Raw genomic sequence first — 26,960 nt, forward strand, 5'->3', positions numbered from 1 at the left:
TCAGTCTAGGAGATCAAAGTCCTCTGGCTGGGGAAAGGAAGGAGTGTGTGTCCGTGATAGAGTCAGATGCAATGTCCCGGGTGCCTAGCGCTGATGGAGCCCCACCAGCTTTGAGCAAAGGTCTGCTCCCTTGTTTGTTTGGGGAAGCAGCTGCCCACACTGGACCCTGTGGCTTCCATGCTGTGTTTCACCTTGCTGAGGCTAAGAGCCAATTTCCTGTCTGAAGAGGTTAAGCCACACTGTATCAGACAAATGTCGTAGGTCGCTACCTCCACCCTTGCGGGGAGCAGGCCTCCCACCTTGGTCAGTCATCAGTGTATTTCTGCCTGTTTAGAAAAGTGACTTAGTAGCTGGGCAGGGGTGCTGCAAGCCTTTAACCCCGGCTCCTAGAAGGCAGAGACAGGTGGATCTCTGTGAGTTCAAGGCCAGCCTGGTCTATAGAGTGAGTTCTGGGATAGCCAGGGCTACACAAAGAAACTCTTATTTCGAAAAACCCAAATAAAAGGAAAAACAAAGTTAGAACTTTACATAGCCCAGCGTAAAAGACAAAAGACTGACGTACGGTAAAATTTTAAATAGTTAATTTGGATTTGTAAGAAAAAAATATGTGCTCAGGTATTGTGGAACAACACATTTATTTATTTATTCATTACTTATTTATCTTTATTTAAACTTGAGAAGAAAGCGTTTTCAGACCCTACTTACCAAGGCTGACTGTGTCGCAGGCCTAGGAGGAGACCCTGAGCTTAGCTTGCCATATTTGTATTTGGTAGGTTTCCCAAGCTACTTGGTTATTGGGTAAGCCTGTCAGTTCTCACTTTTCTGGGCTCCGTCATCACAGTTTTATGTTTAGCGCTCTTCCCACCCCCTCCCTCCCCTGCCGCTTTGCTGCCCCCAGCCTCATGTGCTATGTTTCCCTTTCCAGCCTTGTCTCTGGCCATGATGCTCACTTTCCGATTCATCTCCACGCTTCTGGTCCATATTATCATTTCATTGGTTATTTTGGGATTGCTGTGTAAGTATTTCGACTCCTGAGTAAACGGAACATCTTTCCAGTAAGTATAGGATTTAAGGTTTGGGGGTTTTTTGTTTGTTTTGTTAAGGTTTTTAACTAACAAGAGTCTTAGATGGGGATACAGTCTAGTCCCATCATTTTAATATGAGAAAAAACAGGCCCAGGGAGGACAATGGGAGTTGCTTCTGCCTCCCAAGGAGTGTTAATGCCCAGTCTATTCTTGATTCTACCTATTGTGTAGTTTTGAGACAAGCCTAACAGTTGAGTGACCCTGGAGCCCATAATACTGGGATGAGGTCAGAGCTCAGTGCTTGAGTCTTGCACATGGTCTTATATTCAATCCCCTGCACTGCAAATAAACAAACAGCAAAACAAAAATATATTTTTCCTAGTATTTATTTATATTGTAAGGAAGATTCCAGCTGGTCATGTTGGTGCACACCATTAGTTCCACCACTTGGGAGGCAGTGGCAGGTGAATGAATATCTCCAAGTTTGAGGCCAGCCTGATCCACATAGGAAGTTCCATGGCGTCCAGGGCTACATAGAGAGACGCTGTCTCAATCTTTTGTTTCTTTCATTTTGAAGGATTTATTCTGTACTACACTTACTCTGTGTGCCCATGAGAACCCATGGGTATCACACAAAAGCTCTGGTCAGTCTGAAGAGCAAGGCTGAGAAGGAACAGAGACCAGGGGACACCTGTTGACCCCTCTTTTCCTTACAATGGGTTGTAACTGTCTCCAGGAGTTTTGAGGAAGAACGCAGAGGCCCTATTTTCCCACCAATATAGGGCATTTTTATTTTGAATGACCAATATGACAGCAGTGTTTTATCCCTTTGAATATTTCATTCTGCTCTCAGGCAGCCACACAGGGCTCTGGATTCCTGTGTCAGCCTTTCCAACTCTGACGAGACACCTGAGCAAATCACTTAAAGAGAGATTGGCTTGGGCTCACAGTTTTGGAGATTTCAATCCACAGCCACTGGGTTCCCTTGTTCCAAGCCTATAGCAATATTCTCCTGGTGGACATGTGTGACAGCCTAGAGCTGGGTATTACCGCGTGGTCATTAAGTCATAGAGTTAGGGTCTCCCTATGTCTCCCAAGAACGCGTCTCAAATAACCCACTTCCTTCAAATAGATCCTACCTAACATTTCTTCTGGCTCCGGGTAACACCAAGGCTAGATCCAGCCGGGGGTCTAGCCTTCAACACATGAGCTTTGGGGCAGCAGGGGGGCATTTCAGTTCTAAATCACAGCAAGTTCTGGTCACTGTGACTAGAGAAGGCTATAGCATCCATCTCCCCATTTATGATCAGTAGACAACTCGGACCTCCCTGGTGTTACAATCGTGATGATTTAAGGTCAGGCTTTTATCTAGAAGCAGAGTGTTTATAGTGTCAGTGTATCTCTGATAACATGATTTCCATGGGCTGTGTAAATGGCACACCTTTGTGGGTAAGGAGCCAACATCCAGTCCCCCACATCCAGGAGCTTTCACCAGCAGACCTTATGTGAATACTATAGACTTTAGACTCTCATGCTCTTCCTCGCACCGTTCTGTTTGGTACCACGCCTTCCTGATTATGCTCAGACTCATCCTGCAGACTAGGTCCCTGTGTCTGCTAAAGGCCAGTAGCTACCTGGAATTAATAGGTTCTCTGCAGGCTAACCTGGCTTTGCCCGGATCACCCAGAGAGAAGTGATGGGTTCCAAAGCATCTGGGGACTTAGGACCTACTGTGTGGACAGGATCACTGGGTCAGAAATGGCTGAACTTGGTGTGGACATCTCTCTCTCTCTCTCTCTCTCTCTCTCTCTCTCTCTCTCTCTGTGTGTGTGTGTGTGTGTGTGTGTGTGTAGAGAAGTGGGTAACCTCAGTACACATGCCAAGCCTGCGGTCACCTTATTTTCCAGTTGTCTGCGGCGTCTTATGGTGGCTGTATTACGACTACACCAATGACCTCAGCACAGAACTGGACACAGAAAGGGAGAATATGAAGTGCATGCTGGCCTTTGCCATCATTACGACAGTCGTGACGGTAAGACAAGCCCTTCCAAAAGCTCATTGAGTAACCGCCATCAGCTCTGAATCCAGGTTACTGAATTCCAGCCAAAAACAACTCGGATATTCCAGAAGACTTACTACTCCAGAGGTCGTAGGATGTGACCTAAGGGAAAACGGTTTAAGGAGAGTGTCGAGGTCAAGGAACTTGTGGTGGATAAAAAGATAGGGGTTAGAGGTGGGAGACAGGCAATGACAAAGACAAACCAAGAAGCTTGACCAGGAAGAGAATAGTACAGAAGGTTGAATGATGCAGGGGTAAGGGCGGTGGTTTCCTTAATCTGGGAGACTTACAACTATTTCTGTCTAGAGAAGGGAGACCTGGTCAAGATGGCATAGCAAGTAGCTTTGAAGCACGCTCCTTTTATGTCACATTCATATTCTCTGGCTTATTTGCACCCCATCTCTGGGTGCGTGGCATGGAAGAGGGAAACACAGATTTTCCACCTGACCTTTGAAGAGCCTATTCTCACCTTCGAACTCAGACTGTCTCCTTTAGGAAGGGTTTAGGCCTTGTTCACTATTGCGACCTCAGGATCTCACACAGGGGCCAGTGCAGAGCAGGGGCTCAGTTAGTGATTGGGACTTTATCTATCCAGTTATAACAGAAGTAATGGATACCTCTCTGCCCTGCAGTGGTTCACTCTGACCCCTTCCTCCACAGGTGGTTCTCCTCGTCTTGATTTTCACCCTCAGAAAGAGAATGAAGTCGACAGTCGAGCTTCTCCGCATCACAAATCAAGCCATCAGCAGTTGTCTGTCCCTGCTGTTCCAGCCACTGTGGACGTTTGCTACTCTTGTCTTCTTCTGGGTCCTCTGGGTGGCTGTGCTGCTGAGCCTGGGGACTGCTGGTAGGTGTCAGCCCATTCCTATGAGTGCCAAATCTCTTGTGCGACCAGGGGTGTCTGGGGAGGACAGTGGTGGAGTCAGCGGCTCTGTCATGTCTCTTTCATGTTGGCTTTGGGGAAGCTGGGTTTCATGGGTTAGTAATTTCAATCAGGCTTGGAAACTTAGGTGAAACTAATATGAACCAAAGCCCATAGAAAGGCTATTGTTAGATGCCTTCAGGTTTACGGCTGGAGACTATAGCTCAGTGAGCAGAACGCTTCCCTAGCAGGCACAAAACCCTGGGTTTCTTCCCCCAGCACCTCACAAATTGAGTGAAGTGGCACGTGCTTTTAAAAATAAGCATTCCGGAAGTAGAGGTTTGTTAATCCCATACAACTTAACTCAACATGGGTCCATCCATTGGACCTATCTACTACTTTCTTTGGCCAAGTATGAGATCACATAAAATCCCTGCTAGCTCCTTCTAAATTTGTTGTATGGTGTCTTATGAGAGGGGTGATGGTGGCTCTAATATTTCTGCTTAAGTGTCTCCTATAGCTAAGATACTGACAACAGTGGGTGAACAAGGCAACATTCTCGGTGTTAATGGCTATGGAGCATGCTGGACCTAAACCTCCAAGGGAGAGTTGAAGGTGACATCATGGAGTTACGGCCCCAAAGCTGACTTGGGATTGAACTGCTAACTTGGTACCCTGTGACATTCTCCTCCATGGGCCCAGCAACAGAATATTGACAGCCTCAGCCACAAGGACCCAGAGTTCAGGCAGGGAGGCAGGTCATTCTTTGGTTGAAGGTAGCCTGTTTTTCCACAGCCACCTCATAGGACCGTGTGTCAGGGTATGATTGTTCTCTGTTAGTTTAAAACCCCAGTGGGCACGATTGAGAGGAACCTCAGGGAAGGAAAAGAAAGCTGGGTGTCTAGAACTGAATGTAGCTCCCCAGGTAAGCTATCTTTGCCTTCACAGCGGAGTGGGTACCACAAAGAGCTGCCCCATCCCTCCCAGCTGTCGTCCAGGGTCATGGACTCCCTTGGGCCACCTGACCCTCCTTTCCACACACTCACGGACTGCCCAAGAGCACAGAGTCCCCTTTGTTCCCCAAGGCCTCTTCATCCAGTGTCAGTGGCTTGGCTCTGGGCCAAGTGGGCCAGCAACTGCATCGATTCTTGACTCTAGGAAGATGCCCCAGCTGTGCCTGTGAGAAGGGGGAGCCACTTCCACATCTTGGGAAAGGATGCTTGCCAGAGGATGCAGGTGGACAGTGCACAGTGACTCTTGGTGTCATTTAATGTCCTCTCGGGCCGTGATATAAGAGGACAGGATCTCTGTGACCTAGAGTGAAGTTGTGTGAGTGTTGTGAAGGGGTATCCTCAGCAGGTAAAGGTCTATGAATTTCCTTTAGACTGATGGTTGAATAAGTTAATAATTTAGTGTGCAGAAGTATAGTGGACTTTGGTGGTTCATGTTTTCTCACATGAACTGTTTCTCTAGTGACTTCATTCATCTGTTAACTAGTCTCCAAGTTTTGAGGATGATCCGAGCAGCGCATATGACCATCCTGGCCACAGTAACACCTCTTAGCCCCTTGGGACCTGCCTATTAACTCTAATCCAGTGAAATAAAGAGCCTGACGTGGTGGTGTATACATGACACTCCAGGACCCGGGAGGCTACAGCTAGAGGATCAGGAGTGCAACGTCTGGGATAAAAAGAGAGACCCTGTCTTTAAAAACCAAAGTCAAAACAAAACAAAAAGCAAAAATCATAGTTACTTAGAAATCCAGCATGCGCTGTCAGTGAGTAGGAAAGAGTCCAGTGTTCTGGGCGGAGCGTGGTCACTAAGGTGGTCTAGAAGCCCAGCATGGAGAAGAACAGAAAAGGCCCATTTGGAGGGTGGAGGGTATCTACTTCCAGGTCCATCTAGCAGAAAGGACAGTCCCAACTGTGTACACAGTACACTTGAAACAGGCACCGAGCTGGGCTTGGAGAGGAGGCAGCGGGCTTGGCCAGGGCTTCCCATCCATGGACCCAGGGTCCAGGCTGCTTCAGATTTCCTGAGGAATCAATTCTCTGTGCTTCCCTCTTGCTGTCCATGGGAGGCTGGGCTGGAGGAGAGCTTTGCCTTTTCAAATGAAGGACCATATGTTGCTGATGTTAGAAATTAGCACGGGCTAAGGAATATCTCACACCAGCCTCAGCCATGTGCAGTACTTGCTACCCCTCTGCTGTGTCTGCTGGATTTGAGAACTTAGTAGCAAAGAAAATTATCAGGGATCTAGAAGGTAAGTGAAGTTATGTCTCTGAGCCTGCTGATGTTCAATCTTGTCTTGGGAACAGAATGAGAAAGTGAAGAGAGACTACAGGTGGATTTTTTTTTTCTGTTCCATCAGCCCACTCCCAAATAACCACATGGAGACTTATCATTAATTATAAAAGCTCGGCTGATAGCTTAGGCTTGGTTCTAACTAGATTTTATGACTTAAATTAACCCATTTTTATTAATTTACTTTCTCATGGTTTTATTGCCTCACTTCCCTAGTGCCCATCCTTGTCACTCTGTGTCTCACGGCATCTCCTATGACTCTATCCTCCTCCTCCTCCTCCTTCTTTTTCCCAGCATCCTCTCTGCCCTGAAAATCCTGTCTACCTATTGGCCAGTTAGCTTTTTATTGAACCAAGCACAGTGACACATATTCGCACGGTGTAAAGGAATATTCCACAACAAGAGACCGCAGTGGCCCTTGTCTTCCAGAAGTTCAGGTCATTCCACTGTTGCAGAGAAAAGATAACTTCGTGCGTCGCTCTGTGCCTTGCTCCAGTGTGGTCTGACCCAGAATCCACTCCCGTTCCCAACTCTCGCCCCCAGCTCTCCACTACAAACTGCTTCAGAAACTAGAAATCCTTAAAAATTGCTTTCAGTATTCTATTTCTTGGATGATTGTCTACAAATTCCTTGGTCATGTATGCTTAAATACATCTTGGGTATTGTTTTCATATTCCTCCTTCTTTCAACAAATACTTATTATCTGCCTATTGTGTGCTCATCTCTGGAGACGTATTATGCGTGCCTACTATGTGCTTTGAGTACTTGAAATATAGTGGTAAGCAAGTCAGTAATCCTGTTCTCCAGCAAGAGGGATAAATACGTCATATGTCTCAAGGTTCTCAGTATGGCAGGAAAAAGCAATATGCTGCCGTTTTAATTAAGGAGTTAAGGCATGATAAAACACCATGACCAAAAGCAACTTAAGGAGGAAAGGGCTTACTTAGTGTATGCCCCCACACCACAGTCCAATATTGAAGGCAGTCAGGGCAGGAACTCAAACAGGGCAGGAACCTGGAGGCAGAAGTTGCTGCAGGAGCCATGGAGGAGTGATGCTTACTGGCTTGCTCAGCCTGCTTTCCTAGAACACCAGGCCAGGAGTGGTACCTCCCACGGTGAGGTGGGATCTCACACATCAATCATCAATCAAGAAACTGCGCCCACCGGCAAATCTGGTGGGAGCATTTTCTCAGTTGAGATTCTCCCGCTGCCTGGGGAACCAGCCTCCAGCAGCACAAGGCTTTGGCGGGAATCCACAGAGTTGGGGAGGCTAAACTTTTCTATCTGAGGGGGGTTAGGGAAAAAAGCACTCACAAACTCTCTTGATGGTTTCCTTCTTGATTCTTTCTCTTCTTTATTCTCTCTTCTACCTCATGTTGTTTTACAGCTTTTCTACCCCAACAGAATCTCCCAGGCAGTCCAGGAGTCAAAACAGTTGCATTCCATTTCTCAAGCAAATGATTATAGGGAAAACATGCTTTCATCTCCCTCATGTGATCAAACATTTTATGTATTACAGATGAAAAACAATTATCCCAAGAACCCACATGCATTTATACCCAAGCAATTTGTTATAGATTAACCGTGGCAATCAAGGTATTTTTGTCAGGTCTTTTATGGGCAGGCTGCATTTTGCAGTTACAGAGAAAGGGTCAATTGCTTTATTATTTATCTCGAAAGGTACTCTTGTAAGGAATCCTAAAGAAATCACAAACCTAAACTACTTTTTTTTTTAATGAAAAAGGATCAGTCAGCTCTACGTTAATTCTTTAGGGTACATACCTATTCATTAATAGTTTTTTACATCAGGCGATTGAGGACATAAATGGGTATAAGGAATTAATCATCACCTTTGGTCATCAATCAAACCTCCCAAGGAGAGAACGTCAGCCAGTAATAATAGAGCTGCTTTGTTCTTGTTCCCTGACCTTGAAGAGTTTCACTTTCCACCATGTGCCTTTCTAAACCTTTAGATTGTCTTCTTGGGGTTTTCACCTCTAAGTCATTTGACAACAACATCTTAGTCTAACCTTGTTGTTTTCAGAGCTTTGTTCCAGCTCTGATGCACTCTGAGACCTGTGAACACATCTCCCAACATTAACGTTAAAAGATTTTAAACCAGTCGGGCTATTGGGATTCAGTTGTTAGTCATTAACTTGAGCTACAATACATGCAGCTCCTTAGGTGAGACTGACAGAACTTAGATATGAATAATATCCTTGTATTTATTTTTAGCCACCAAAACTCCGTATAAGCAATCATTATTGTTATCAAATTAGACAGTACAGCTTAGGGAGGGGTCATCTTCTTAACAATCCACAGGTAAAAATGCCCAATAGAACGGGCTGTTTCCAAGAGATAAATACACTACATTACAGGCAGTGGAATCTCCCCACGTTCACTCACACCATGCTAGATATCAGAGAAAGAGGACTGCAGCAAACATGTAAGTGCACAGCAGAAGCAAAAGACATCCCTGGGTCTGCAGTCCCGTGGCCTTGCCTAAATGAGACTGGCCCATTGGAGGATTCCCTTCTGCTGGGCTGACACCTGAACTTCAATAGCAACCTGCTGCTCCTCTGGCAATGCCCGTGGCAAGAGTCCCCCGTTAAGATGAGTCTAGCTTGTGCCATACTGACGTCAAACTAGCCAGCACAGCTATTATCCACTGAGTAGAGGGGCATGTTTGCTCTTTCTCTGTCTCTTGGCTCAGGGTGCTACAGCTGAATGGGTAGCTGTCAGCTGGATATTAAAGACAATGACATTTCCCTCTTGTTTTCACTAATTGTCCTGTAACCAGAGCAGAGGCAGAAGCTAAGTTTGGGGTCAGAAGGCCACAGACTCTGTAGGACCCATGAGCCATTTTTCTAGAAAAGCTCCAAGAAAATACACAGAGCATTCCAGGAAACCGAGTCTTTTCGAGCTGTGTCAGTTCCCTTTGGGAAACTGTCTTATCTGACTGCTCTGTCTTTCTTACAAACCTGCCATTTACGATTATCAGTGTACCACCATCGCCTCTCAAAATGCTTTGAAAGCTTGATGTTTCAAGGCTACAGCTAGGCGTATAATGAATTCAACCCAGATTATTCTAGTGCATTCCAGAGGGATCTAGAAAGCTGCCTCAAACATCTTTAATAAAATATGTTGGGGATGGGAACCATATCGCTGCTCTTTCAGAGGACCCAGGTTCAATTCCTAGCACCCAGATGGCAACTTCCAACCATCTATAATTCCAGTTCCAGGGGATATGATACCTTCTTCTGGCCTCCGGAGGCACCAGTGCACAGACATAAATGCAGGCAAGACACCCATACACATAAAATAAAATTAAAAATAAAATATGTCCTTTGAAGAATACTCAGTGATCTCTATCTCCATCCACTTATTCAACATTTACTGTGAGCTACAAATCCTGAGTCAAGCAGTGGTGGCACACTCTTTTAATCCCAGCACTTGGAAGGCACAACACACTAATTTTTGAGTCTACGTGTGGTATGTTCCAGGACATCCAGGACTATACAGAGAGAAAACTTGTCTTGAAAAATGAAAAAAAAATCCTATTATAACACATGAACAATGCATTTTTTCAGAAGATGGAAGAAAATATGTATTAAGTAAAGTAAGCAAATGACCATAATAATTGGTAAGAGATATGTAATCAAATCAGAGGACAGGAACAGCAAATGCCTGAGGAGACAGAAACTCAATTTTTAATTTGGCTGTAGGATTAAAGTTAGGGTTAGGGTTGAGTAAAAAATTCTTGAACAAGGACTTGACAGTGGTGTATACAGGATCACAAGGCTAATTTAGGGAAGGAAGAATGTCCCAAGTAGATGACCATAAAGAAGACCAAGTTCTGGGGTACAGGAAGGAAGCACATTTAGCTAAAATAGTGTCATTAAGAGAGCAAACTGAAGTCAGAGAAGGAATGGGGTCAAATCCTGAGGGTGTGAGATGGGAAGTTTGGAGGAGAGAAACATGACCCCATGTTCATCTTAATGCAGGAAGGGGAGAGACAGTGGGTGCATGGCTACCCGGTCTTTGTGGTGCAGAGTCACACACTGGGTCCCGCAGCTCCTCCAGAGTGAGCGGTAGTTGCCGATGTACTAGATAAAACGGGGAGGCAGAAGAGTCAGCCATGGCTTTGGGTGTTTGTGTCTTCTCTAACTTCAGCAGCTGGAAGAAGAGATGGGCATTAACCAAGACAGGGCAGAAAGTTGAGAGGGGCATTTCCTGAGTAGAAATTAATTTGGAGCGTTATGTTTTAGCAACTAGGTGTATATTCCTAATAAGCAATGAGTCTGAAGTTCAGAAGGAACATATAAACAGTATTTGGGCGTAGATAAAAGATTGTGCTTTGGAACGTTTCAGTGTGAAGATGCCCTAGAAGGCCGAGGCTTAGCTCAGTAGTAGAACACTTGCCTAGATTAGCTCTGGAAAATAACTAAACGGGCTCTGGAGAGAAGGAAGGGGAGCCAAGGGGGCTGACAGTGAAGACTGGGGGTGGGTGACAGGAGTGGCATTCTGGGAAAGGGTTTCCAGGGCACGGGAGTGGTTCCACTGAACTCAGCATTGATGCCTTACCGAACCTTGGAGGTCAGGCTATTGTGATTGTAGATAAAGGTGGGGGAGGCCATGACTGCAGACTCTGTGCAGAAAAGTCGGAGGAAAGGAATTGGAAGGATCAGGTGTGGACGGTTAATCTGGAGGGATTTGACTGTGAAAGAGAGCCGAGGAAATGGTCCAGAATAGATTTTTTTTTTAATGAAGAAGAGCTAAGAATGGCTCAGGAAAGGGAGTATTTTGATGGAGAAGAACAGACTGTGAGGACACATTCTCAAGTGTGTGGGATCTAATGACAGGGTTGGCCTCAGACACAGGGGCAGCTTTACCCTCTCAAGAGTCAAGGTGAAATTCTGGTCACATTGATAAGCATGGGTGGGGGCAGGCAGATTGCCTCATTTTTCTTAGAGCATCAGGAAGTGAAGCTCTTGGCTCTGTGGTTGGCAGAGAGATTATAAAGCAGTTGTCTAGAAGACGAGATGAACAATCTAGCATGGTCACCTGTAAGTCCCTCGGAGTCTCAGAGGCGGTATCTTCTGGTTGTCTGTACAGCTTCCATTTTTTCCTCTTAATAGCCAATATCCATCAAAATGCCAGTGTGCCATAGGTGTTCCGTAAGTGTTTGATTTCAGCCTTGGAATCATATTACCTTTAAGTCATGTGTAGTTAACCATTCATCACACGTTTTCCTTAGCACCGTATCCATCTATTACATTTGCCAGTGGTGGCTACTTGTGTCGCATTTAGAGTCAGGATGAGACAGAGTTACAGGAGTGTGAGAAGTAGCCATTACCATCCTCAGATAAGAACCTTTTAGAAGGTTCCACGGTTTGCTTGCAGTTTGTCAGCGACTCTAGGGGCTCTTGCCTGCACCAACAAGGCCCATCCAGCAGGGGGCAGTCCTGCATGCATAAGCAGGCTTACCCCACCCTCAGGCTCTGGAACACTGTGAAGGTCTTGCTGCTCCCAGGCTTTCACCCTCCAACCCCAATGCCTGATCCTTTAAGAGGCATGCTTAAAGCAGTGGTGCTCTTGCCGTGATTTCCTCCCGGGTGGCATTGGGCATCATATGGAGGTATTTTGAATCATCATAAATGTGGGGTCAAGGCAAAACATGGCTCCTAAACACCCACAAATGGATCAAGCAATCACTATACTCTACACGGAAATATCTACTCCAAAATGACAACAAGTGCATTGAGACGTTAGATAATCCTCTCTTGGTGAACATCTGTAAACAACTCAGTAAAGCTGATACAGAGGAACAAATAAAGAGGTAGCTTCAGGAGATAGAGAGATGGCTCCGTGGGTAAAAGCACTTGCTGTGTGACTTTTCAATCTGCATTTGGATCCCTGGAATCTACATAAAAGCTGGACATGGTAGTGCAAATCTCTATAATCCCAACATGCTATAGGAAAAAGGAGGAGACAGATGAAGCTCCTGAAGTTTGTGAGCCAGTTAATCTGGTTTATTCTGCAGTAAAGAGTCCGTATCAAACAAGATGGAAAGGCAAGGACCAAAACCTGAAGGTTGTCCTCTGACTACCACATGTATGGTGTGGCATGTGGGCCCCCCACACACACACATTAGCACATCCCATTGCCTGCACACATGGCACATGGGTTGAGTAGGGAAGATTCAGCACTTCAACCCATAGAAATCCGTCAAAAATAGCCTCTGGGTTTTGCTTCTTTGGAGGATGTCAAAGTCTTTGAGGACCAAGTGGATCTTGATTGACCACTTCAGAGGCTCCGCTTGCTGACTATTGTCACCAGCGTGACAAGCTAGGAAATGTGCAGCCATAGCCATGGAGGGCAGCCAAGAGGGCAGATTGATCTCTCAACATCTATACCGGCCTCTGTCTGTGTGAGAAAAGAGATGCCACCAACACTGTTTGTAAATATTCTCCACCTCCAAAACGTAATTGTAACATGAATTCTAATTGTTTACTTAATAAGAAGAACCCAGAGTCAGATATAGGGATTCATGCTGAAGATCAGAGAAGCAGAGTGGCCAGTCACTAGAGTTCTTATGTACACCAATGCTCAGACCAAAAAAGGTGGTCCTGTCCTCAGACTGTGTCCTGTGCATCCTCAGACTGCTCTGAGCTCCTGTCTCCTCCCGCCTTATATTCCTCTCTCCACCCAGCCATATCACTCCTGTCTCCACCTCCCCAATGCTGGGATTAAAGGCATGGGATCCTAAGTGTTGGGATCACCTTTGTGTGAGCTTTGTTTCTTTTAGACTGGGTCAATTTTGTGTAGCCCAGGGTGGTCTTGATCTAACAGAGATCCCTCTGGCTCTGTCTCCTGAGTCCTAAGATTCAAGGTGTGTGCCACCACTGCCTGGCCTCTAGTGGCTTAGTTCTGCACTCTGATCTTCAGGCAAGTTTTATTTGTTCAAACACAAACAAAATATCACCAGACATAATTTGCTGTCGGGACTCATGGTCTTGCAAAAGGAACTGCCTGCTTGTTCTCAGGCCCTGTGTACTTCAGATGGTTCAGAGTGTTCTTCTCAAAGCCTGCTGGCCTGATTTATCTAAAGGGCATTGTCATCACGAGGGGCCACTTGCTTGCGCTTGGGAATGCTTTTCCGAAGCGCAGCAGCTTTGGAAGAACACAGGCAGATTTCTGAATATATGCCTCACCTGAAATACATCTCCTTCCAAGCCAAAACGGGTTCAGCATTCAGTAGACCAATGTTGCCGTCTGTCTGTAAAGTGAGCTACCCAACTACCTCCCACGATGGGAATCTTGTTCGGCAGAACTTACACAGGAAGGAAAGAGGATCAGCCTTCATTGGTGGAATCTGTTTTGCTTAACACGTGATTATCTTCATCCTTTCCCTTTGTTCATGAACTCTACTGTGAATGTCTAAAGGCGAATGAATGGATGAACTGAATGTCCATGTATAGCTGTGACAAGAAATATAACACATGTTCAAATCATAGGCAAGTTGTAGGTTTCACCAAACCGCAAAGTGTCTGCTCTCTCCTTACAGTAGATTATTTGATGAGCTCGTAAGAAAACATATGGAAGTCAAGAATGGCCACAGAGCTGGGAGCTGGTTTCCCCGCTATCTACAGAGCTAAGCCAAAGGATTCTTTAGGTTTGGGAGCAAGGGGAGTGGAGCACACAGCAGTGGAACATTACTAATACACCCTTACTGACCTTAATTTAATGCAGTATTGTGCTGCTGAAATGCAAGATAACGATACTACGGTAACAACAAAGATAATGGTTATTGTTGTCATCCATGGAGGAATAACGTCTGTGGCCCATGCTTTATTTCAAACGCCTAGATTGTATTACTCCATGCTCAAACTACCTACTATGTCAGCCGTCTTACAAATTCCCTACAGTCACTGCTGATGTTGCTGTTCGTAGTCTTCAAAGTCTCAAATCTTAGTGTCTGCTGTATGAATTTAAATTTTGCGTTGACGTCTGTGTTTTGCACAGTGTCAAAGACCAAGCGTGAAGAGACGTGGCCTGTTGAACCATCTTCCAAGGTGAGGGAAATACTGGTGTGAAGCATGTTTGTGTTTTCAATTGCAGGCACTGCCCAGGTGATGGAAGGGGGCCAAGTGGAATACAAGCCTCTTTCGGGCATTCGGTTTATGTGGTGGTACCATTTGATCGGCCTCGTCTGGACCAGCGAGTTCGTCCTTGCATGCCAGCGGATGACTACAGCAGGAGCAGTGACCGCTTGCTACTTCAACAGGTGGGTCCAGCCCTGACCCCAGGGATGTGCCTGTGTGTCTGGGCTGTCTACGCATCTCTGAAGATATTTGGGAGTTTTCACTCAACTCTTGGAAAGAGAGTAACAAGAATTAGAAAAGCAAACCAACAAAAAGACGGAGCTAAAATTCGGCCTGAAAGCTCATTTATGGTTCAGAAGAAGCAGTCGGTCTTAAATCTCATGCATTTCCAGGCTCTTTTGCTTAAACTAGAAATGTAGCAAGAAAGAAACATCGAAGTCATCTTCTTGCCTAGAATTAACAAATACCTAAAAGAAAGGGTTATAGTCTCCTGTGAATGCCCATTCTTCGCTGACTTCAGACATTAAACATCATGGATCTATTTTAAATACACTTCAGTAGCTATATCAGCTGTTTTATCTCTGTGAAGTCAGAAGAATATTTACTTGGAAAATAATTTTATACCCTAGAAGAACTGTAAACTGTAACTCATTTCCTTAGAGTTAGGTACTAGTGAATTAATTCCTTCCTTCTGTATCGATAGCCCATTTCCTTATGACACTAACTGAGGACTACAGCTCCTCCCCACTCCCACACCACCCCGACTCCCATATACCTGAGCTCTTTGCATCTCTTGTGTGTAACTCTCCAGGGATTGTAGCCAGAAGAGCAGGCTCAGGACAATGACAGGGTTGGAGCTGGAAGAGGAAGTTGACTCCTGGTAGAGCCGACTCTCTTCTAGTCTCCCGGACCAAATGAGTAGATAAACATGACCTTTCTGGGGGTAAGAAAGCCAAGCAGCCATGATTCATGCCATTGAACAGTTGCCCCTGGACAACAAAGAGCACTGTGGGCTTTTAATACAGTGGTACCCTTTGGGAACCTCATCATCAGGGATTCTGGAGGACTCACAAAGGGGCCTCTGCCCTTGGTTGTCGTTGAGAGCTTTGCAGCAGCTGGAGGTGGGAGTTGCTTGCTCTCCATCAGGGAACACATATCTGCCCAGCCAAATTGGCCCGCAGGTAATATGTTATCTTAGCATAACCAGACCAAAGCATTTTCAGCAAAGGCTCGGATGAGGAGGTTCCGTGGCTCGTGGCATTCATCCCAGCCCTTCATTCTGTCCACACTCATTACTAAAAAGCTACAAAGGCGTCCATACACCAACTGTGGGAAATAGACAAGCAATGACAGCTGATGAGAGCCATCAGCCTCGACATGCGTGCCTTTGGATGCTCACGTCAAAACATAAAATTCAGCCGGATGATGAAAGCTGAAGACAGGATCTGCCACAGCGGGAAAAGCTAGAAAGGTCGGCTTGCGAGTGTTAGCTGTGTGCAGACATGCAAGGAAGATCTGGCTGGCCACAGAAGCCAGAGGCAGGAATTCAAGTATAAACTGTGCTTCTAGGCCGGCCAGATGGCTCAGCAGGTGAAAGTCCTTGCCATGAAGGCCTGCTGACCTCAGTTTGATCCCCAGATCCCACGCTAGGAAGAGACACCTGACTTCCAGGTGCTGCCCTCCACCTTTCACCAGGGCATTCCCGTGCCCTCCTGTTTACACACACACACACACACACACACACACACACACACACACACACATACACAGCATTTACATAGACACACAATAATAAATACAAATTTAAAAACAAACAAATAAAAAATAATATGTGCTTCCAAAGATGCTAAGTCTTCAACCTCTCAATATTTCCTCCGTATGAAGAGGCTCCGTATGGGCCTTTGCTACCCATGGCTATAACCCAGAGAGGGTCTGTTCATGGGGTATTGGGCACAGCTGAGGCTGGGGCAAAGCCATGCGCTGAAGCAGGGAGAACAGGTGGAAGGCTAAGCATTGATTGGTGAGGACCCCGTCACCATCCCACCCCACGTCCCATGGCTCAGTTCCCAGGATGCTGACAGCCAGGCTGGTCCTCCAAAGAGAGGCAGGGTTGGAGAAGCTATCTAATCCAAATCAGGTGCTGTATGATCCCCGAGTGAGATTCCCTTCCAGACGCCTATGCCAACAGTGAGGCTCCACAGGCCACAAGCAGTCTCTCTCGCACAGAGCATCCAAGTGTGTCTGACCTGTTCATATTGTGCATCCAAAGAAAGTGAGAGAGATTAGAGACCCAACCAAAGGAGCTGAGAGGCAGCAGACACAACGCCAGCTGCAGAGGAAGCTGGCGACAGTGAAGGGGAGCGCCTATAATCCTATCCCAGAGAACAAAGAAATTCTGAACTCATTGTCTAAGACTCGGCGCAGCAGAATGGGTATGAAGAGAATGAGAAAGACCCTTTAATAATCAGCTGCTTCAAAAGTCGAAATTGTCTGATGAATGCTTAAACCGTGACACTGAAGAACGTTTCCAGAAAGTTGAACAAAAAGACAAACGGGAAGACGGGAGGAAGGATAAAATGTCAGCGCTGTTTAGGAAATGCATCCTGGGACTGATACAGTTTTTACAAAGAGCAAACAAAAAAATTTTTGAGGCACGGTCTCATGTAGCCCAAGCATCCAATTTGCTGTGCTGCTGAGGGTTGCCATGATCTCCGGATCCTCTTTCCTCCTCCTCCGAAGGGCTGAGATTTTCAGGCATACACTACCACTCAGTAGTGCATGGTACCACACTAACTGGTCGCGTGTGCCAGGTGTGGTGGTGTACTCCTTTAATCCCAGCACTCAGGATCAGAGGCAGGCAAATCTCTTAGTTCAAGGCCAGCCTGGTCTACAGAGCAAATTCCAGGACAGCCAGAGCTACACAGAGAAAACAACAACTACAACAAAAATTAAAGAATGAAATTTTCAAGGAAACTTCATGAGAGCTGAGGGCAAGTTAGATGACTCCAGAAACTTCTCAAAAGAAAGAAAAAAAAAAAGACCCAACCGGACTTGAGCATCAGAACAAATCTGATGTTCTGACATTCAGCAGCAACTCTGAACCCAGGAAACAGCAGGGCAGAACTGTCCAAATGTGAGGGCTCCCAGGTCCCTGGCCGAGAGTTCTGTACCCATTCCCACCATCGATTGATCAAAGGTCAGAAAATCCCCCAAGATTTCCGGGGCACATCCTTGCTAGGAAGGACATTTCCACTGAATGCCATGAGTAAGCTAGGGAGGATAAGGAATTTCAGGATGTGAGCAGCCTGTGGAAAGAAGAGGGGGCAGCTCCCGGGAAGGAAGCTGTGTTGCAAGTGTTAAAACAAGAAGTCAAGTCTAAGACTAAGTGGGAGACCAGTGACCTGCAAGAAAGAGGCTGTCTCCAAGCAAAGACAGAACGGAGAGAGGAACGGATGTGCTTGAACACGTGGAGATTTATGCTTTGGCTCAGTGTTGAGAGAAGCCCAAGGGAAACGGGGCAAATAGAAAATTGTGGTACAAGTACGAATGCCTGGGAAACCCTAGGGTACAGACAAGAAATATAGTTGGACAGGACTACTTGGATCAGTTGAGAATATTCTTCACAGTACATTTATGTTCTTTATGTACTGGTGATGTGACGCTAAACATTAACTAAAAAGTTAGCGTGACTGAGAAAGATTGGGAAGATGAGGGCCTAGAGCGGGGAGGTGAAGATGCACAGGAGAAAGCAGCCTGAATCTTCTGCATGGGCCATCAGTAGGCAACACCCGACAATACCCGAAGCGGAGATGGTAGCACACTGCCTCAATACCAGAGGAAAAAAACAGACAGTATGCCACAGGAAAAAAACAAGTCATAAGAACCTACAGTTTTAAAGCCTGGGGGAACATCCCAGAAGAAACAGCCAAACTAGCATCTCTAGAGAGGGAGAATTTAGGACAGGTGAAGCGAACTGCTGTTTCCCTTAGGCCTACCAGCACTAATACGTGAGGGAACCGAAGGCACAGCTCAGTGCTTTCAAGCGTTTGCTGCTCCGGCAGAGGACCCAGCTTTGGTTCCTCAAACTCACATTGAGAAGCTTGCAACAGCTTGCTACCCCAACTCCAGAGAGCCAGCCCCTCTTTTGTTCTCCAGTAGGCTACATGCGTGTGGCAGGCATACGTAGACATGTGCATGAATTAGAGATAAAAATCTAAAATAAAATAATGATTTATTTTTAGTACTACAGTTAACTATTAAAGTGTCTTCATGGCCGGGTGGTGGTGCCACACACCTTTAATCCCAGCACTTGGGAGGCAGAGGCAGGCGGATCTCTGTGAGTTTGAGGCCAGCCTGGTCTACCAGAGCAAGTTCCAGGACAGGCTCCAAAGCTATAGAGAAACCCTGTCTCGAAAAACCAAAAAGAGAGAGAGAGCCTTCTCAGCCGGACATGGTGGCATACTCAGAAAGCGGAGGCAGGAGGATTACCACATCTGAGGCGAACCTGGTTTACATAAGTTCTAGGCCAACATGGACGACGTAGAGAAAGCCTGTTTCGAAACAGAAAGGACTTAGCTTTGGGCTGCCTGCTTCACCGTGAAACCGCCAGGTTTTCCTCATCTGCAGTTTACAGTTCTTCCAGGCCTTATCTTGACTGACGTGATCGCTCGCATTGACTGTTGTCATTTTTTAAGCTTCTAGAAGCCTGAAGAGTTTATAAGGAGACCGCAATGTACCAACCTTAAAGCTCGCCTTTAAAGCCTGCTTTGCGGAGCTGTAGAAATGGCTCAGCCGCTAAGAGCACTTGGTACGCTTGCAGAGGACCCAGGCTTGGGTCCCAGCACCTACACAGCAGTTCGCCATTGTGACTCTAGTTCCAGGGGATCCTATGAGCTCTTCTGGCCTCTGAGCATACATTTGATACACATACAGACATGCAGGCAAACACTCATGCAGAAGATAAAAATAAATATATCTTTAAGATACAAACGAACATTCACTTGAAGAGGGCATCTACAGAAACTCTCTTTGGGAAGCCAAGAACACGGGCCTGGAATCTCAGCGCTGGGGAGGGTCAGGAATTTAAAGGTCACCCTTGAAAAGGAATGAGCTTGAGGCTACGTAGGAGGCTAACCTGAGCACAGGAGACCCTGTCTCAGCAAAGGCAGTGGGTGGGTGGAGGGGGAGCGATGGAGATGGCCCAGCTGATAAAGTGCTTGCCAGGCCAGCACGAGGACCCGAGGGAGAGCCCCAGAACTCACGTAAAAAAGCCAGACATGGTATGCCACATTTGTTTGAAATTTTCAAGTTGTTTACATTTGTTGGGGGGGGGCACACGTGCACACGTGAGTACGAAGGCCAGTTGACAATTTGCTGTACTTTTCTTCTTTCACTGTGGGTTTTAAGGGTGGAACGCAGGTCATCAGCTTGGCTGTAAGCACCTTTGCCCACTGACCTTCTCTCTAGTCCTGTGGAGTAGACTAGTATCCCCAGTGCTAGGGAGGTACAGATAGGCAGATTCTTCCTTGACTTGATGGCCAACCAGCCAAGCCGCTGATTGTCCTGAGTCAGAAAACAAGGTTTGGAAGACACCAAAGAAACAACATCCACCCCTGTCACCTCAGGTTGACCTCTGGATTCCACGTGTAGGAGCACACACACACACACACACACACACACGCACACATACACATATGCTCACACATGCTCGCGTGCGCACACACACCTGTAATAAAGACGGTTTGTATTTCTTGTGTAATTGGACGGATGACCTTTACCGACACCTCACAGCCTCTCATTCCATCCTGCAGGTTTTACTAGAGACGTACAAAGGGATGAGGCCTCTGCAGGGGCCACACTGGTTCCCACTCACTATCACTACCACACAACAAATCACTAAGGATTTGTTGGGAGCCAAGCGCCCCAGGCAGCCCAGACTTTTTTCAGGGACTGAAGCACAAAATTGGTTTTGCATAACGTTGGAGGAGTTTCTAGAGAGTGGCAGGCTGAATCGAACTGTTGTTCTTATGGCCCTGACATTGCTGGTGTGGCTGGAAAACCTTGTGTGTACCTTGACTTAAAGGCATTCTCAATCACCGGGCGGGCGGTGGTGTCACCGTCTTCAATCCCGGCACTCAGGAGGCAAAGGCAGGAGGATATCTGTGAGTTCAAGGCCAGTCTGATTTACAGAGCTAGTTCCAGGACAGGGTCTGAAAGCTACAGAGAAACCCTGTCTTGAAAAAACGACAACAAAATTCCCCCTGACTCCTATTTAAGTTATCACTGGTTACCCAGCATGCCTAGCACCACAATGTCGGTTCTCAAACCATGGTTAGGTACAGAGCTTTTTAGTATTATTTTCAGTTTCCTGGGGAAACAATCAGATCTGCTCCCTAAAGGTAGGCTGTGCTGGCTGTGAGGGAGCAGAGCTGACGGCCCTAGCCACTTGTACAGCAGGAGGAATGGCAGGCTGATTGATGTCCCAGGTGACCGTAGGAAGGGACGGTGACTTCAGTGACACTCTCTACTGGGTCCTTCTTTTGCAGGACGGTCTCTGGTTTGAAAGCAGGTATCGAGTGACTCTTGGCTTGGGTTAAAAGGGCCTTTTTAAGTTCCCTCTCCCATCATGTGATAACCTAGCTTCTGGAGCCTCCACATCTTCCTCCAGCCAAGCCCTGCAGAGCCAAGCATTGTGACTTGGGAGGGAGGCGGGGCAGGCACTCCTCTGTCCCAAATGGTAGTGAAACCGGCTCAGAAATCTGATGCCTAAACCAGACTTCAGTACCTGGAGGACCAGATCTCGAGGCCCTTTCACAATGACCTGTGAGTCATTTCTTTCCCAACCAGATGGGAAGCAGGTGTTCCCTCTGCATCTCTGTCTTAAGCTGTAGAGTAAGTTCTAAGGCTTATAAATCTCAATGGAAAAGTAAACATCCTTCTTTTTTGCGGGGGCGGGGGGGATAAAAAAAAAGGAGTAGGTGAGGAAAATGTGTCAGAATTTCCTGGCCTGGTCTACTCTTCCAGTATCGATCAAAATGACAAAATGCATTCCCATCTGCGAAAGCCCAGGTCCATCCTCAAATACCAAGCTCCACCCCCTGGATCTGCTGGAGGCTCTCCTAGGCTGGCTCCTGGCTTCAGATTCACCGTACAGGGGAGGATGACAATGAACTTTTAGTCCTCTTGCCTCTACCTCCTCTTGAGTGCGGGAATTATAGACAGCACCACCCCTCGGGGCTCACACAGCACTGGGGATTGACCCTGCCGTGTTGCGTTTGCTAGACAAGCACAGGTGGGCCGCGCTGACACACACAGCCCCCTTGGGTAGACAGCCAGGCTATAGTTCTGCCTCTGCCTTGCGTCCATGTTCCCTTTCTCTTCCTGGATGATTTAAGTAAGAAGAAAACGCAACAGTTGCCAACTCTTGAGACCTTGCTGGCCGTGGGCCTCCTCCTCCCTTGGATCCCAGGCCATTGTCAAAACTTTAATTCATAGTGACTTAGCAGGCCAAGCCAGTCATAGAGGAATCTTTTCTAAAGAAAGCAAGCCTCGTTTGGAGCCCCGTGAAGTTGTTTCTGGGAAAGTCGGCCTCCTTTTCTGGAATGGCATCCTTGAGAACTCAGGGTCAATCAGAAGGTCATCAGAAGGGTGACATCAGCTCTCCTTTCTTTCAGTTTTCAGGGTTGAGGGAGAGGGAGGACCATTCCTGTTCTGGTCGCTCTTTCTCTCTATGAAGCTGACTTGCACACATTCTTGGGAGCTGTGTCATTACAAGTCCAGTAATTGATTCACACTGAGGTGACCTTTAGGGAACACAGAAGAAATCAGCGAGTTTAGAGAGCCCAAAACTGTGCAGAAGCTAAAAGGCTCAATGCTGTTACAGCTTCCCTTCCAATCAAAGCTCTGGGTTACCTTTGCTGGCCCTGGTCCTGATCATGTGACTTGAGGATAGCTCTAATCACCAGGTTAATACAGGCAAAAAAAAAAAAAAAAAAAAAAAAAAAAAATTACACACGTCTCCCTGCCAGTTTAACGGTGAATACTGTGAAGGGCTCAATCTATTGCAAATGAAAACAGTATCAGTAGGCAACTGGAAGGGTGGGTGGAAGGGCTGAGAACAGAAGAAAGAAGGGTGTGTATTTTGGCTCGTTAATATTTTTTTCTGTTTTGCATTTGTTTACACATGAATGCCACCAAAAAATGTGAACTAGCCCGAGATATAAAGTAACCTTGGCTACCCAGGAGGATAAAAATCTTGCCAAGTGCTTACGGCATAATGCCAGCGAGATCTGAACCAGAGACAAGTTTCTTGTTGCTTTTCTAATAATGAGTTTTAAATGTTCTTTTCCCCTGTTCCCAGGAATCAAAACGACCCTCCTGCCCACCCAATCCTTTCGTCTCTCTCTGTACTTTTCTGCTACCATCAAGGAACTGTGGCGAAAGGGTCGTTTTTAATCACTGTGACAAGGATCCCGAGAGTCATTCTCATGCACGTTTATAATACTCTGAAAGATCCGGTAAGACAACACCCTAAAGCTGACAGGTTAAGGACTGGAAACTCAAGGTTCCGTGCTGGCCCCATACAAGGGCTGGGACCCCGCTCCCCAAGTCTGCTTTGTGTCCGGCTGAGAAAGGAGTCGTTCCAGTTCCGTGTTAGCCGGAATCCTTCTAATTAAAATGCGGAGCAAATGGTTGAGTTCTGATGGTGCAGTTTCAGCTAGCGTTTGTGCCTCTTTCTCATGCCTCTTTGTAACTAAAGATACATTATAAAGTAGGGATAATAGTTGTTTTGTTTGGATGCCCGTGTATTCCCTGCCTGCTGTGTTTCTAGAGGGTGTCATGGGAAGTGATTGGTGTGGGCCTGGAGGAAGGAGTCAGTGTGTGTGTGTGTGTGTGTGTGTGTGTGTGTGTGTGTGTGTGTGCTCACGCGCGTGCGTGCACGTGTCTGTGTACATGCTCACACGCACTCGAGAGTGAGTAATGGGCAAGCTGACCTACATCTCAGCTCAAAGGAAGGAAAACTGTAGGGCTTTTGTGCTGAGCGTTTTCTCCTCCTCGGGTTTTATTTCCATGCGCATTTAGTTATGAAAGCCCGTGGAAACCAGAACACCAGGAAAACAGCTGTTCTCATGGTGTCTCTAAGCTGCCACACAAGGGAGGCTTGGACTTTCCCCAGCTCTGCTGTTCTCATACAATGCTAATCCTTCCCCTCCTCGGTTTCCACCCTGGGGGTTTGGGACATGCTCTGAGTTTCACAAGCTTACCTGATTCCAGCCCTTTGGGTATGGTTGCATGACCTTAGTAAGTGGGGAAGATGGATGCCCTGGTTCACGTTGCTCGCGATCAATTGTGTTTGTTCTTAAAAACAGAAATCTAAATTGTTGCTATTTTAAAATCCACAATCAAGATTTCAGCCTGGCCTATCAGTGGAGCTGAACTACACGTGGAATTATCTAGCTTTCTTATCTTGCCACGTGGAGCAGTGGTTTCCTGTGTGGTTCCTTGCCTGGCTGGATGTTGAACACTTAAAGAGGTGGCTGTACCTGACCCAGGGTGAATCTAAGCTACTACAGTCTTGGGAAACCTAGAGAAGGGTTCCTTCCTTCCTTTTTTCCTTCCTTCTTTTCTAACATTTATTATTTATCTGTTTGTTTATGTATGTGAACCTGCATGAGTATATGTGCCAGAAGAGGGCATCAGATTATCTGGAACTGGAGTTACAGGCGGTTGTGAGCTGCCCTACAGATGCTGGGAATCGAACGTGGGTCCCCTGCAAGAGCAGCCCGTATTCTTAACCACTGAGCCATCACTCCAACCCCAGTGCAGGGTTACTTGAAGTACAGAATCGCTTTTTACTTTAAATATACTCAGGTCAGGTTGAGTATCTTGTACATATGCTGCACATATCTGAATATGTATTTTATTAATATGTATTTTACAATCATGCATATGTAATAATATATTGGCCACTAGGACATCTATTTAACAATGCATGTATTCATTTATTTAACATGTAAACTGGTTATTGATAATATAAATCAAGGAGCAGCTGAGAGCTTGCTGTCCCCCTCGGAGTAGGTATCTTAAGCCCTGGGGAAAACAGCTTTCATAAACCCAAAAAGAAACTAGCGGAAGACAGAGGTCTCTCTGATCTGGGTCTAAAGGGTTATTCATATCTCCCCAGATTCCACAAACACTCATTTAGTGATGTCACCGAGGTCAAATACAACTTCACATAGGACTTCTGCAGCAGCCTTAGGGCTTGGTCCTGTGCCTGAAGTGCCACTAGCTCTCATAGTCATGGGTGATGTCTCATTCACTATCACCGCCAGGCTGAAACCTATCCAAGCCAAGTTCCATCCAGTTGAATTAACCCTGGGACAAGAAAATGCCTAAGGCTGAGTTGTTCGGGGTCCACAGAGTAGGCTAGTGAAGAATTGTTAGCTGGTTGGGGGTGTTGTTTTGTTTTCTCTGGGAGGTAGGTAGGATATGACAACTACCCCTTGCCCTGAATCATTCAGATTCATTTTAAATTCTTAAAATTTTTATTTTATTTATTTATTTGTTATTTGGGGAAAGGAGCTTTGGGTCCTGGAAACCCAACTCAGGTCCTCGGGTTACCTCCTGAGCCAGCTCTCTAGGCTGAGATTTTTATTTATTTCATTTTATTTTTACAATAGGTGGTAGGTAGAACGTTGGGAACCACCCTTTCCCCAGCTAACTCATTCTCAAGTTACACACTCAAGTTCTACTTCAGAAGATCGAATCTTTGAAATTTAGTCTGAAAACCTCATGATAGGATCTCTTTCCCCCAACGTTAAGCTTGATTCTTTCTGTGGGCACATGACTAGTACCTACCATACATGATTGGATTTCTAGTCGGTGACAAAACCTCACAAACTTCACAATCAAAAGTCAAAGTGTGCAAGGCACGGTGGCGTTTGCCTATTGTCTCTGCATCTGGAGGTTGAAGCAGGGGTGTTGGGAGCTTGGGGCTAGTGTGCGCTATGCAGCAACACCTTGTATCAAAAATAAGAATAAAATAATTCAGCCAGGCATTGTGGTTCATACCTATAATACCTACATTTGGGAGGCAGAGGCAGGAGAATCAGAAGGAGGTCAAGGCTAGCCTCAGGTACATAACAAGTTGAAGGCTAGCATGGGCTACAAAAGACCTTGTCTTTAAAAAACAACAAACAAAAATTGTGCATCCCATTTGACACACTTAGAGACAGATGAAGAGGGAAGAGGACTAGAAGGCCAGCTTTCCCTTTGCTGTTGAATACCACTTAGCCCATCTCTCTCTCTCTGGCTAGAGGTTAACTGAACCATGCCATCTAAGGCCATGAATGAAAGCTAGTTCATCTGTGAGATAGCAATTAGTTGAGTTTCTGGTTTATGAGTAAGAATCGCTCCAGGGTTTCCCCCAGTACATAGATCTGCAAGTGGAAACCGCCCTCCCATCAGAGACAAGGTACTTACCTTTTCTCTGTCGTCTCCCACTCTGTCTTTGTGGCCCGGACCTACCTGATCCCAGCAGCATGGTGCGTGGTCAAGAGGCGCATTCAGATGCAGCAGCTACTGTGGGCTTCCGTGTCTCGCCAGACACCTGCACCATCTCAACCAGGTATGTGTCTTCCCTGAGCCCCAGGAGTCTGAGGGTGGCTTCCGTCACTTAGATCAGCAAATTCTTCAGGGCGGGTTGTGTAATTTCGTCGGCTTTTCAGCCACGTAATGTGTCAAGTTCGGTTAACTCCACCATCACATCCAGGGAAGCAGTCACAGACAACATGTGAAGAAATGCACATGGCTGTGTGTCAATAAAACTTTACTGGTGGACTCTGGAATTTGAATGTCGTGTGATTTCACGTGAAAAAAAAAAACCGTTTTTTCTTTGGCCTTTCCACTCACTCATTTTAATGCAGACAATCACCCTTCGCTGTAGCCTGAGGAAGGTAGGGCCGGAGTCTGTCAGACTGATCACACTACCTCCCCGGGGCTGCGGTTTATAGACCTTCCCTTGGAACTGTAGGCTGTTACAACGGCTCTTCAAATTCTGCAGAAAGGAGTTTCTTTTTTTTCTCTCTCTCTCTTTCTAAACTAAAAATGAGCATGCACCTTTTCATATTGGAGTATAATGAATGTCTCTCAGCTGTAAGCAAATTATCAATGCCGTAACAGGGGTAATTCTAATCTAGGAGAATTTTCTTCCGTTTCTTTTTTCCCCCTGCATTTCACCAGCCCTTCCCTTTTGAGCTACAAATATTCTTTTTAAAAAATCTTTCAAATAGACAGAGATGTAAACAAATGCTTTTGTTTTCTGTAGCCCATTTAGGAAAGTGTAATAGCTCTTAGTCACATTTAGACAAAACAGTGTTTCTGGAAGGGGCAGCAACTGTTTTGTAATCTAAGTGTGCAGAGATCTCACTTAGGAAAGCCGTTCTTAGTATGGCCCATCTTCCTAGCAGACGCCCCACCAGAAGGGAAGGGGCTAATTAGGCCGTCCGCGTTTGATGTCTTATAAAGGGTATTTAGAATGAATGCCTTTCATTATTCAGGGAAAGTGTAGCATTTTTTTTTAAAGTCCCACTCTATTTTTAAGTCGG

At 46.1% G+C, this 26,960-nt stretch overlaps 1 protein-coding gene across 2 annotated transcripts in view; it reads left to right on the plus strand.

Moving 5' to 3' along the window:
• Slc44a3 (solute carrier family 44 member 3) overlaps positions 1–26,960 on the plus strand; it is a 70,181-nt gene that overhangs the window by 15,467 nt on the left and 27,754 nt on the right. Inside the window, exons 7-12 of one of the 2 annotated variants that reach the window (XM_048456661.3) lie at positions 926–1,015; positions 2,933–3,057; positions 3,745–3,931; positions 14,372–14,537; positions 22,715–22,871; positions 25,892–25,981. In XM_048456661.3, the coding sequence (XP_048312618.3) occupies positions 926–1,015; positions 2,933–3,057; positions 3,745–3,931; positions 14,372–14,537; positions 22,715–22,871; positions 25,892–25,981 (815 nt within the window). The remainder of the gene's footprint in view (positions 1–925; positions 1,016–2,932; positions 3,058–3,744; positions 3,932–14,371; positions 14,538–22,714; positions 22,872–25,891; positions 25,982–26,960) is intronic. The other variant, XM_048456662.3, reaches the window with a different exon arrangement.

This window comes from Myodes glareolus, chromosome 17 (genome assembly GCF_982192425.1).
Source record: "Myodes glareolus chromosome 17, mMyoGla1.1, whole genome shotgun sequence".
Lineage (NCBI taxonomy): Eukaryota > Metazoa > Chordata > Mammalia > Rodentia > Cricetidae > Myodes > Myodes glareolus.